The following is a 12,339-nucleotide window of genomic DNA, read 5'->3' as shown; positions in this document are numbered from 1 at the left end:
GAGAAAAAAAGAGTTATCACACAAGGGGGGGAACTGGGGATGTCAAATTATTTGCAGGCAAAGCTTCTACTTTTGATTGCAGACTTTGCAAACACCATTTGCTGCCCTCAAAAGTGTGGAGCTATTTTCTCCTTATCCCTCTAATCCTTATTTAACCAGGCTGGTTGACTAAGAGCACACTGTCATTTATAGTAATAACCTGGGGGAGAAAATGCAGGGAGCTGCGCATATACACGCTCACACCTGTGTGCTGCTCAGTACCAGCACATAGTGACAGACCAGTCACCCTGGTAACTAACCGTTCATCTGTTGCATTGTTTTCCAAATCTTTCTTTGGGGTCAGGGTCATTAATTAAAGAAAAAAGAAGTGACAGTGCTTGTGTTGTGTATTCATCGTTCTAATTCTAAAACTTCCATGTCTCTCATTTCTCTATAAGAGAACAAGTCTAGGTTTACTGTGTTTTAGCCAACGTGTTTTACAAGTTAGGTGGCTGATAACTAACTTAACACTTGCATGTGGGTTCTTCCAGCAGCAGCACCACCCTACTGTTGTGAACTGGTTTTGTGTTCCTTTTCCAATTTGTTCAATCTTGTGATTCAGGAACTGCTCTCTTTGAATGATTTGTTCTTAAAGCCCTATTATGCAAGAATTGGTATTTTTTTCGACTTGGCGCCCCTACAGTTTCGGATTGCAATTCAAGCGCCTAGCGAGTCGACAACTTTGCTAACACAGCCAAACATAGTAAAGTGTTCCTGCCTCTTGCTCGGTCACTCTCTCTTTTTCTCTTCTTAGCTTCCTCCATCAATGTCCTCTTCAGTCTCTTCGCCTTTACCATGATGTTTATACTGAGAATACCGAGCTAGCGACTTCTTATAGCTAGCTGAAGACCCATAGTTGTTGGTGTGTGACGTAGTGCCGTAATGCGTTATGCACTTCTCGCGGGAGATCGTATGCCCGCTCAACCCAAGTTACAAGCAAGAACAGGCATTCAGGGAATGAAAGAAGCGCCATTCTCCCTATTACAAGTCAGTGTACCATCAAAATTGAAGCTGTTATTTTAAGGTAAAATAATTGCATAATGTTGCTTTAAGTAGGCCAGTGAGAAGTTCGAATACAACACTCTTGGAGTTTCTGTGTCTTACCAAGGGGGTCTTTGATAGATTTTCTCCAGTAAAATTTGCTCCTGCCAGGCTGGGGATTTGAACTGAAACCTCTGGGACATATTCCTTCTTCATTGTCACCTTTTATTGAATAACAGGACTTTGTCAAATGGGGAAGGCACTTCACACTGAGTGGAACTGTAGGAGAAAGGTTGAAATGGCTTCCTGAGTAACTCTGAGGGTATTAGAGAGTGAATCCTACCTTCTAAGCTTTGGGGGAATCCGGGTATCTAACTGGGATTAGCTTGAAATAGTGTCTTACTGCCCAGGATGCACAATTAGAAGTTCTTGGATTATTCCCCTTCTATTACCTGAGAACCCAGGCTCTTCTAACCGTATGTGCTTAGGTAGCAATCAAGCTTGGGTGGTGATAATTAGTGCAAATGTAAATTGATACTTTTTTTGTTTGTTCCGTCACAGCTGTGACACAAGAGTTGTTACTTGTCACATAACTGCATTAATATTAAGATTTCAGTAAACTTATCATATACAAAGATGAGAAGAGATGCAGCCTCTGCACTGCATTGTGAGCCTGATCTCACAGGAACCAGATCCAACAGCAATTTAGTTTTGAGCAGTGAGGTTCATTCTTGACCTTAATATTGTAAACTCAAGGTTCTCTTACTCGCTATCACTCAATTATCATTTCTTATGCAGAAAGAAAATAAAACCAGTTTAGATAACCATGCAATACTGAGGATGAGCCAATTTTATTTTAATTTTAAAAATCGTGTCATGTCAGATCAGTCTATAAAAATGTTTTTTCCCCTTGCGGAGCAGGCAAAAAATCTGCATGGATGAAATTTTTGAATATCAAGGAAGATGATGAATGTGTCTGAATAAAGCCATAAGTAGCATTCATGTTAAGGGACACTAATGTCTCAATTACAAAAAACCATATTGGTTAAATAAAGCCAGCGATTTTTTTTGTCTTCCATTTCTGAAAGGGGTTTAGAGTCCCTGAGAACATGCTGGCATTTTAAATTTAATCTTAATCCTCAGTTTTAAAGGGAATCTTATTACTACATAGTTATTTTAAATAATACAAAACGTTACTCAGTATATGGCTTCATAACTGCATTGTTTCAGCTTGACAGTAGCTCAATCTGGTCAGAATGCATATTGGCTCTATTCATCCATCTCCATCCCAGAGCTCATTCATCCACTTGTTGTTAAAAAAAAAGAAGAAGCAGGGACACATGTTGGCAACGGGAAGCAAGCAGATTTGTTGGAAATGTGGTCTTTAGACACACAAAATTCTGCATGTAGTACCCTTTAAGCTACAAGTAACGCCATTAGGAGTTTGTGCAATACATTAATTAATACTGTAGGTTAGGACACTGCTTGTGGGCTAACTCAGACATGACAGATTGGATTTTAATGAAACTTGCGGATATCATTCATCTAACTTCTTACAGCCAGCTGTCAAAATTGCACTCATTATCAAAATTGCACTGATCAGATTTTGACAAAGTTGAGAGAAATGACATCTCTGATGATATCTAATGATCTCACTACCACCAAAGGTTGGCATCACAATTACAGGTGACATATATGTTCCTGATTGGCCGAGACTGGAACTGTGTCACTCAAGCATGGAAACATATTTACTGTTGTTAATTTTTTCATGGTTTTTACCCCGACAACGTGATATAGCTTTTTTTTCTCTCGAGACACCCTCAGGGCAAATTTGGGGGTGGTAGTGTTTGTGATATTATAAATAACACAGTGAGGATGAAAGGCAGTGGCACTCCCCCTCCCCATCCTTCTGTCTCTCCTCTGTTCCTGCTGCCCTGCTACTCATCTATGCTCAACACGAGTGTCTCGGCGTTTGCGTGTGTGGCTTGAATTTATATGAACGTCTCCCTGGCGGGGGACAACGGGGGCCAAGTCATTGATATGTGCAGGAGGACTCAGGATAAACAGCCCACGCCGACCGGTGTTACGCCAGCCTGCCTGATACATTTTGATTGAGCAAAGACAGAGGAGTGGGGTGAGGGTAGGAGGGCAATGGAATTGGGGAGGCTTAAAAGCAGGGATAGAAAGAGAGCTTTTTTTTACACCTGCTTCTCCAGACTGCCACAAAATGGACCCATGTAAATGTTAAAAACCACACATGGTGCCTCACTGGACAAGATATGTGTGTGTCAAAGAGCTTTGGAGGACTTCAACAAATAGATGAGGTGCCATGATGTTTCCCATCATTGTTTTTTTTTTTTACCTCTAAACATGAGCTGCAATTTAGTAACATATGGATATGATTTTCCTTTTGTTTTCGTCCTGATGATCCTTTTGTTTCATTGAACACCACCACCACTATTCCCCTCTACACCCTCATACTTCTCCCACCATATTTGTCTATGTGACATGGTCAGCCCCCTAATGGACTGGAAATTCATGTTGAAAAAAGTCCCTTGTTCCTTCTTTCCATCTCTCCCTGTCAGAAAACCAAAATAAGAGGTGGCGGTGGCACACTGCGCCACTTATGGCCACATTAGGATCAGCTACCAAAGTGTCACTGAATCGCCTCGTGCATCATTTTGCCTTTGTTCACCATGACAGGGAGTTGTGTGTGCGGCAATGGTCCTTTTCCACCCTGTGCTTTTATCCCTAAATGGATGTACCATTGGTTGGCCTCTTACTTTTAGAGTGCATTATCCCACTTATACCATGGATCATTTTTAAAACTCAAGTCTTTTTATTGGCCTGTGTTTGTAGTGCAATGCTTATTGACCTGTGTTTGCTATTAACGTCACGTTACATGCTCTGTTACTGCCTTGCAATTATGCTGGGTGATTGTTGCTGTCCAGCTTCAATTAGTATACATACATTATTAATTACAGATAATATATGAATAGTACAGTTTGTTTATAATCATGTGTACAGCACCTGGTGCTCATCGAGAACCACAATGCTGACAGCTGCATTACCATAGCCTAGTTAGCTGAGCATTTTGGCAAATGAAAATTACAATTTCAAGTAAATAAATAAATTCAGCAGTAATAGCACATTACCACAGCTTAATAATAGCTTACAGCTAAGACACACTTAGCATGGCTTACTATACTACCAATACACCTGAAGTAAGTCCAACAACAAAATCCAAACCTAAACTAACAAATTAAACTGTGTAAAATGATACAACTTTACCTTCTTCTGTTTAGGTAAAATTCATCTACACAATGTATCACAATTAGAAAGGTTTCTTTCACTGTTACTGAGGACATAGTTCAAAGATGGCATAACAGAGAGACAAAGACATGATTTCTAGATTTAACAATAGCGTTTCAGCACTTTGGTCTAAAACCTCTGTGGAAAATGTGAATGGAAACATTAAGAAATCTCAAAAGTCTGTGCTAACAGGCTAGCTACCTACATATTAAGTGAAATGCTAAGTGAAATTTAATTTAATGTACAAGATGGGACAAAACTAAATGTAAAGGAAGTATATATGTCTGTGTTAGCTGTTTTGTGGTCAGTTTCCTTGGTGACTCATTCAGAATTCATGTAAAAAGGTCAAAATTCACAATGGTGGTAGTATTTTATCCCTTTGAACAAATTATAGCAAAGTAATCTCATTGACATTCCGTCAACACACCCATATTTTTATGTTTCCACATGTTCCTTTGTTTTGTTCCATAGCAATTTTAGAAGACACATTTAAAAATAATTGCTGCTCATCGGCCTCAATGAAAATTGTTCCATCTCCTCACAACTTCAGAACATAAGAGTTACAGGTAACAATTAGTGGAAACATTCATACATTGATACAATTTGATCCATTGTTAATATGAAAATATTGATTAGTGCAGAATGCACAGAATGCATTTTGGAAGGAAACAAACGAAAAAAGAGTAGGTTAAAATTTGTTTGTCTTTTATGTTAAGCTAATAGCTAATGTGAGACATAAATAGCGTTGCAGGTAAATGTCCTTTTTTTATCGTCACCAAATGTCTCAGATGCCCACATGAGATGCTCATCACTACTAAGTCCAAGTTCCATTCAGTGGCCGTCCTTTCCCCAATTATCAGTTCTTTTTCTTTTGACCAACAGAATTAATGAACAAACAGTCACACACACACACCACACAGCCTTTCTTCAATTTACCACCTCTTATCAGTTGCCTCCCTTTATCTTTTAGTGTTTTCTTCTCTCCATCTTAACCCCTGATTCCTCTCTCTCCAAAGCTTTTATTTACGAACATCGTTTCAGGTTGTTTTATAGCTCCCTTCAGGAATGGAGGATGGAGGACAAAAATGGAAAAATAAAAGATGAAAGGATAGATGAGGATAAAGAACAACGCTCAAGGCTGCTGAGGGAGAAATAGATTTTAGGCAAGCAATGAGAAATAAGTGCAAGTCATCAAGCATGGCTGTGCTTGGCTTTTCTTTTTTGTCAAATAGTTTGGTGATAAAAAATGGTGAGCTGAAGAGGGTATCAGCATGAGTTTTCAAGCAGAGCTATTTGATTTAATGAGGTTTGGCAGTAGTTCCAAAGCCCAATCATATGAAATCTGGATGACTCAAAGCCATCAAAGGACCACGGAGGTGTTATTTTATTTGTTGCAGTGTGTAGTATCAGTATATTACCTTATTTTGACTTTTTTAACGGTGTCATATTGCAAGTAGAGGGGCAGGTGGGAAGCTTGGGTCTTTTTTTTTCACCAAATGCAGTGCTAGTTATGATATATGGCCAGCCAAGTCCAGCGGCAAAATAGAAAAAAAAAGTTCTAAATTACACGCGGCAAGCTGTTACGGCTCAATAACCCAGGCCTGTAATCGGCTCACATTTCAAACACACACACTGGCATACAGACAGCCCTTGGTTGGGCCGGTTTTTTACGAGGAAGCACACGGCACGAGGTGATCAGCATATGTTTTGTTGACATAAATTTAAAATTTATTGCCGTTGTCAAAAGTGACTGTTGGACAAAGTCGATTATTAACTGAGTAAATGGCCTGAGAGAGTTTTATGTGAACTTCCTTAATGGCTACAGTCAATCTGTTTCAAATCACCCTCCCTCCCTCCTTCGCTCCCTGAGCTCCCACCCACCACACACACACCTCATCATCTATTTCAGAAGCACAACATGAAAGCAGACAGTTACGATGAGTGTGTGTGTGTGTGTGTGTGTGTGTGTGTGTGTGTGTGTGTGTGTGTGTGTGTGTCGCTGAGCTGAGACAATATATTTTAGTATCCTTTTACATATCATTAAACCTTGTTGAAGCTGAATTACAGTGTATTATTAGCTCTGCTTAGGCTCACAAAGCATTTCACAGTGTATAAAATATACCTAGAAATGCTGACTGTCATCTAATGTTGCATATTATTCTACTATATTTTGTAGGTGTGTGTGTGTGTGTGTGTGTGTGTGTGTGTGTGTGTGTGTGTGTGTGTGTGCACCTTCGTCACCTTTTCATAAATGGTGGGGTCGCTTACTTTCTGACGTCAGACCAACGAATCACATTCTAAAACATTCATCTCCGTAAGGTGACTTTGGTTTCCGACCTTGTGTGACCCTCATGGGTGTCCACAGTGCTAGTTAACCACACCTGATAGTCACTTTGTTTAAAAAATAGGGGTACATTACTAATTATTTCTAAAGTGTGGTAGAATCTCAGAGCTGCCAGTTAGCCAGTCAAGTCGGGCCAAATGAAATTTAATGTTAGCACACTCAGCTGTGTTCTGGCCCCAGAGGATCAAATGTGATCTGGCACAAATGTGACCCCAACAGGTACATTTGCTAAATTTGGCTGGCCTTTGTGGATGTGGACTTAGGCTGATTTGGGCTGAGAATCAGCTCTGTTAGCTGCACTCAGGCTAGCTTTTAGCCATTGTCACCAGCAGGAACCGGACCATTGTACTTAACCTGGTTTTGGTGCATTATTTATCATGAGTCTGGCTTGAATCTGGAAATCAAGCATGCCGGCTCTAAGCCGTTGCTGGGCCAAGCCATTTTGGCTGCCTGGGTTTTGCCTCTCTTCAAACAGCTTTATCCCACTGTAATACAATTTGTACATTAGCTACTGTAGCTAATATTATCATAATGTGTGTCAATTTCTGATATTTCTTTCATTACTTTTCATAAGAAATTGCACTTGAATCTCACACTTACTTTAGAAAAGAAGCTTCAGACCCTATTGACTAAATATTGTTAAATGCCAAAAGAAAGGGGAGAGGCTTCTAAAAGTCCTAAAACCTTCCCTCTAACAGACTGAATTACTGGAACAGGTGCTGTTACCACTCTGTTGAACATCAAGTAATGTGCTGTTTCAGTGGGTAGTGCTAGCTATTGCAGTTAAATTTAACACACTCTCAGCTAGGGACATACACACTGCACTTTGCTCATCAACACTACATTTACGGTGAAAATACATGGCATTGCTTCCACTTCTAGTGGCCTTAATAAGTCCATCCATACCTTATCAGTGCTCTGTCTGGGGGGCACAATGGTCAGATTGAGGAGGGACACAAAAGGCCTTTGAAAGGCTTTGTGCTCTGTGTGTGTTGTGTTGTGGTTTACCGCTTGCGTGTGTTTTCCCCTTATCGGAATGAAAGTGTGTCAGTACATCACCTATGATCCTTAAAGGAAAAAAACCTGTTCCATTCCTTTGTTCATTTTGTTGTTTGTTGGTGAATTTGTGTCATTCATGTGGATAACTCGTCAAAGACAAAATTGCATTAAGATATGTTTTATCTACATGAAACATCAGAGGTAAATGTCAGTCTTTGGTCCCTCAGAGTTAAAATGTGAGGGCATTATTCTTGTCTTGGAGGAAGGATTCCAACATAGAAGTGGCAGAGATGGCAATTGCAGTTGATTTGTCTAACTATATGTATAACCATCAGCAGCCTGATCACATGTTGATGCTGTATTGCTATGCCTGTATTCCTGCTTTTGATTTAACGCCACTAACTCAGATTTCTCTACTGGTTATGGAAGGGCACTCAGGAAAAACTGGAAATTTTTCATTAAAGTATATTACATCGTGATATAACTCCTTGAATTAATGTACCATCACAGATTGATATTTAACACTGTAAGAGTATTGTTTCCTTTCTCAGCTGTCATTCATCTCTGTGTCACTTTCTCTCCCTTTTTGGCTTTTCAAGTGTCCGTCTTTCCCTTTTGGGGGCATTTGGCATTTATAGGGCCTTTTAATTACTCGCTGCTTGCCAAAGGGCTGTCATTCTGCCTTTAGTTTCCAGGGTCTCGCCACAAATTCTAACCACTGCAATGGTCCTGACTTCCACAACCCCCCTGCATTTTTTTTTACATCTCAGTTTTTTTTACCACCCTTGCTGTCAGGGTTCAAGGATGTTTTGCAGCAATTAATTGTCACTGAAGTAATACTAGACTTAACTGCTTAATAATTCCTGCAAGCATTGCCATAAGACACACTATAATCTCTCTCTGTCTGTCTCATCACCGTTCTGTCTTTCCCTACTCCTCTCAAGGCACAAAAGAGAGCTGTAAATCAATTTGCATTCGACATCTGACATCAATCAGTCATGTTTTGGGAGAGTGGCACCACCTCCTCCTCTGCGGCTTTGTTGAGAGACGTTAAGATGGATGGCTGTCATCTCGCCCAAGTTGAGCAGATCTCTTATCAAGGGCATTGTTTCCCCAAGAATGCCTTGTTTTGTCTGCCAGAAGCATACACTCACCTGAGTACAGAATCATGCAGGACAAGTCCTGTGCAAATTTGGGGTATATTTTTTCAGCTTTGCATTAAAGTCAAATTTAGAAACATGCTAATCAAACCAAAGCCTAATCATTAGCTTAAAGAGTTATCAAAGGTGTTTTTCACCACTTGTCACCATCTTGATTTAACCTGATCGTAGCATCATTATCAAAAAGATGACACTTGTTTTTGGAGCCTCGCTGTGAAAGAGCAACAGTTTTGGGAGATTGAAGGTGCCAAATCTGAAACAGCACCAACTTGACAAACAATCATTACAATCGTGGGTGTGTGTGGTTTTGTGTACCTAACTTAAGGCAAGGTATTTGAAGTTCTCGGGAGATTTAAGGCACTGAGGTAGTTGTTTGGCAATTCGTGTCACCTTAATTGCTGTAGAGCTCTTTCAGATATCTCTCAAGAATAATATGCTTTGTACTGAGCCGTGGGGTCTTGGAAGATTTCGTAACAGAGAGAATCGCGAGGCTAGGCTTTCTGTTGTCAGATGTTATTTAGTTACCTAACCTTCAAGGCCTTTACCACATAATCAAATATTGAACCTTAGTCTTGTCTGACCTTGTACACTTAAACTATGTTAGAGCCTAATGACTGTGTATTTGGGAAAAGACAATTCATTGCACATCAGATTTTGCTTCAAGCAACACATCACCTTATAGTTTAGAGAGCAGTAATCAAAAACTGGCCCATAAACTGGTTCATAACACTAAGTAGCTGTCTTATGAGTTTGCCTAAATAAATCATTCTATTTCACTTTATAGCTTCTTATCCATGTAGGGAATTGATAATGCCTCTGCTTAAATAGCATCTTGTGATTTACAATGCCAAGTCATGGTCTGGTGCTCCCTTCAGAAGAATATGTGTGGTAGTTGGACGGCTTGTTACACTGATGGTTATTGTTATGTGTTGATGTTATGATTGATGAAGTGTGACATTTTCTCTCAAATTGCAACCTTTGTTGTGCTGAAAGTCAGTGGTTGAGCTGTACAAAAAAAAGCTACTTTGTAATGGACAGAAACATCTATTTGAGTGACGTGCATGCACAGTAAAGTCCAGACAATAAAATGTTTGTTTTGCTCTTTGTTACTTTGTTAACAGGAAGATGCACAGTGGAATGAAAACCTACGGCTGTGAGCTGTGTGGGAAGAGCTTCCTGGACAGCCTCCGTCTACGGATGCATTTGCTGTCTCATTCAGGTAAAGAAATCAAACCAACCCAAAAACCACAACCACATACTATGATCACTGTTGAGCTAGCAAGCAGTACCTCCTGTTTTCATTGCTGGGTTAACTGTTGAATGCAATGAATGCGGTTTTTTTTTAACGATAGAGCATAGCACCCTTACTGCTATTCTATACAGTTACATTATAGCATTATATGTAAAGTTTCACTACTGTCAAGAAGGAAAGGTATGAAATAAAATTTAGTGAATCATGGTCATTAAAATTAAAAATGTTAAAATCTGTATTAAAATCCTAATGAATGTCAGAGGTCAGTAAGCAGCTCGTTAAAAGGGTCACACCAATGGCTGTGCATGTTTTAACCTATTTATTACAAATCATAATATTTCTTATGACACTTTTCAAAGATTTTTTGATTTTTTTGTAATTGTTTTTTTATTGGTTCCCTTTGATTTTTACTGTGGTTATTAACTATTACTTTGTTGTTCAAATTGGTCTGCATTTACAACTACATTGCCTTCCAATGCAACTGGAAGTTTGTCAAAAATAAAACCAGACTGTGATAGAATATCTATGTCAGGCAGGGCCTTAGCCAGCATTTCAGAAGAACTGAGGTCAGGAGTCCAAATTCCCCAGTGCAACCGCACCCATAAAAAATTTGACTAGCCACCAAAGGCTTCTTATTATTCTTATATTTTCACATTTTTCTTATTAATTTAACTGTTCACTTACATTTTCTGTAAATTATTTCTCCCTTCATTTTATCTCCCTCCTGAGTATACAACCTCACTGTCTTGTGGTAGCTACAATCCTGAATCTAAGCAAGTTTTACAGCCCTGAAAGTTAAGTTAAGAGTAAAGTTAAGTGTATGTGATTCCAAATAAGTATGCTAAACATGCAAAAACACTGGCATGGTCCTTTTTAAAGGGAGAGTGAATCTCTTTTTCTTGGAGATTTACAGTATACTCTTATACCCTGCAAGGCCTGACTTAAGCTTTTACTTTTGCATCTCACACATTTGGTTTACAACCATTCACAGATTCAAAGTGATTAATATGTCAGTATTGAAAACAGATTTTTACATGATATATGTATTTACAGTAGATGTCAACTTTGAAGTTTCTGCAGCCTGAGAGCTGAATAAATGGATAACCTACGTCTTACATATGCTTTATCTCACTATAAATATACTAGTTTTTAATATGTGAATGTGAAACATAACCCTGTTTCAGTGATTTGTAGATTAAATAACTCTTCAGCCCAGTAAAGTTGAGCAGCTCTGGGAAACTTAACCAAAGAGTTGCCTGCACATCATCATCCTGTCATCCTACACCGCTGTGACATTAGAGGTCTGAAAGGCAGTAGAAGTCAGAACACTGGCCACATTGATTGGTCCACTCTGCCACTATTACACCCACCCCCAAACAGACACACCTCAGCAGACCCTGTGCTCTGAGCCTACTTAGCGCAGCACTGTTTTAATGGCATGGGCTGTCTTTTATAGGCAGCAAAGAGCTCCTCACTCCTAAGGCTCTAAGTGCAGATGGTTTATTGAGACACTGTAAAAGCCATGGGACCTCTGATGGATCCCCTTCTGCACACACACACACAAAACCCCAAATCCATGTGTTGACGTTGGCCCAGAAATTGAGCCCTCGGCAGCGGCGGATGGTCCACCATTGAGTCTGGTTCTGTCCAAGGTTTCTGCCTGTTAAAAGGCAGTTTTTCCTTGCCACTGTCGCCAAATGCTTGCTCATGGTGGGATTTGTTGGGTCTCTGTAATTAATATTATAAAGAGTACGGTCTAGACCTGCTCTATAGGAAAAGTGCAATGAGATAACTTCTGTTATGAATTGGCGCTATATAAATAAAATTTAATTGAATTGTTTCGTACCCTGCATGTTTTCCAATGGGACACAGTAAGTGGTCTGAATTGTCTACTTATTGTTGTTGGTGGTGGTGAGGATACAGCCCCCAACTACTGTCAGTATGCAGAAAACGATAATTGCCAGGATCATTTGTTGATTCGCTTTTCACCCAAACTTAAACAATGACTGAGATGGATGCTGACACTCCGGCTATGTTGTGATGAAGATGAATGACAAAGTCACGCTGTGCCAGTGAATTGGCTCAGCACACAACTCAGCGTGTCAAAACAAAAGTTGCTCCGAGGAAGTATTCACTGTTTATTTTAAAATTACACCCCATTTTCACAGTCCCTATTGCACATACATGCTCCCCTTCTCACTCACTTGTCAAAGCAGAAAGATGGGAGCTCTATCACAGAAACATATTGGATG

The 12,339-nt window shown here is 39.7% G+C and overlaps 1 protein-coding gene across 3 annotated transcripts in view; it reads left to right on the top strand.

Moving 5' to 3' along the window:
- zbtb16a (zinc finger and BTB domain containing 16a) overlaps nt 1–12,339 on the top strand; it is a 147,910-nt gene that overhangs the window by 47,126 nt on the left and 88,445 nt on the right. For all 3 annotated transcript variants that reach the window (XM_044221764.1, XM_044221762.1, XM_044221763.1), the window contains exon 3: nt 9,957–10,054. In XM_044221764.1, the coding sequence (XP_044077699.1) occupies nt 9,957–10,054 (98 nt within the window). The remainder of the gene's footprint in view (nt 1–9,956; nt 10,055–12,339) is intronic.

The sequence above is a fragment of the Siniperca chuatsi genome, linkage group LG14, assembly GCF_020085105.1.
Source record: "Siniperca chuatsi isolate FFG_IHB_CAS linkage group LG14, ASM2008510v1, whole genome shotgun sequence".
Taxonomy (NCBI): Eukaryota; Metazoa; Chordata; class Actinopteri; order Centrarchiformes; family Sinipercidae; genus Siniperca; species Siniperca chuatsi.
This window is presented reverse-complemented; position numbering and strand designations above follow the sequence as displayed.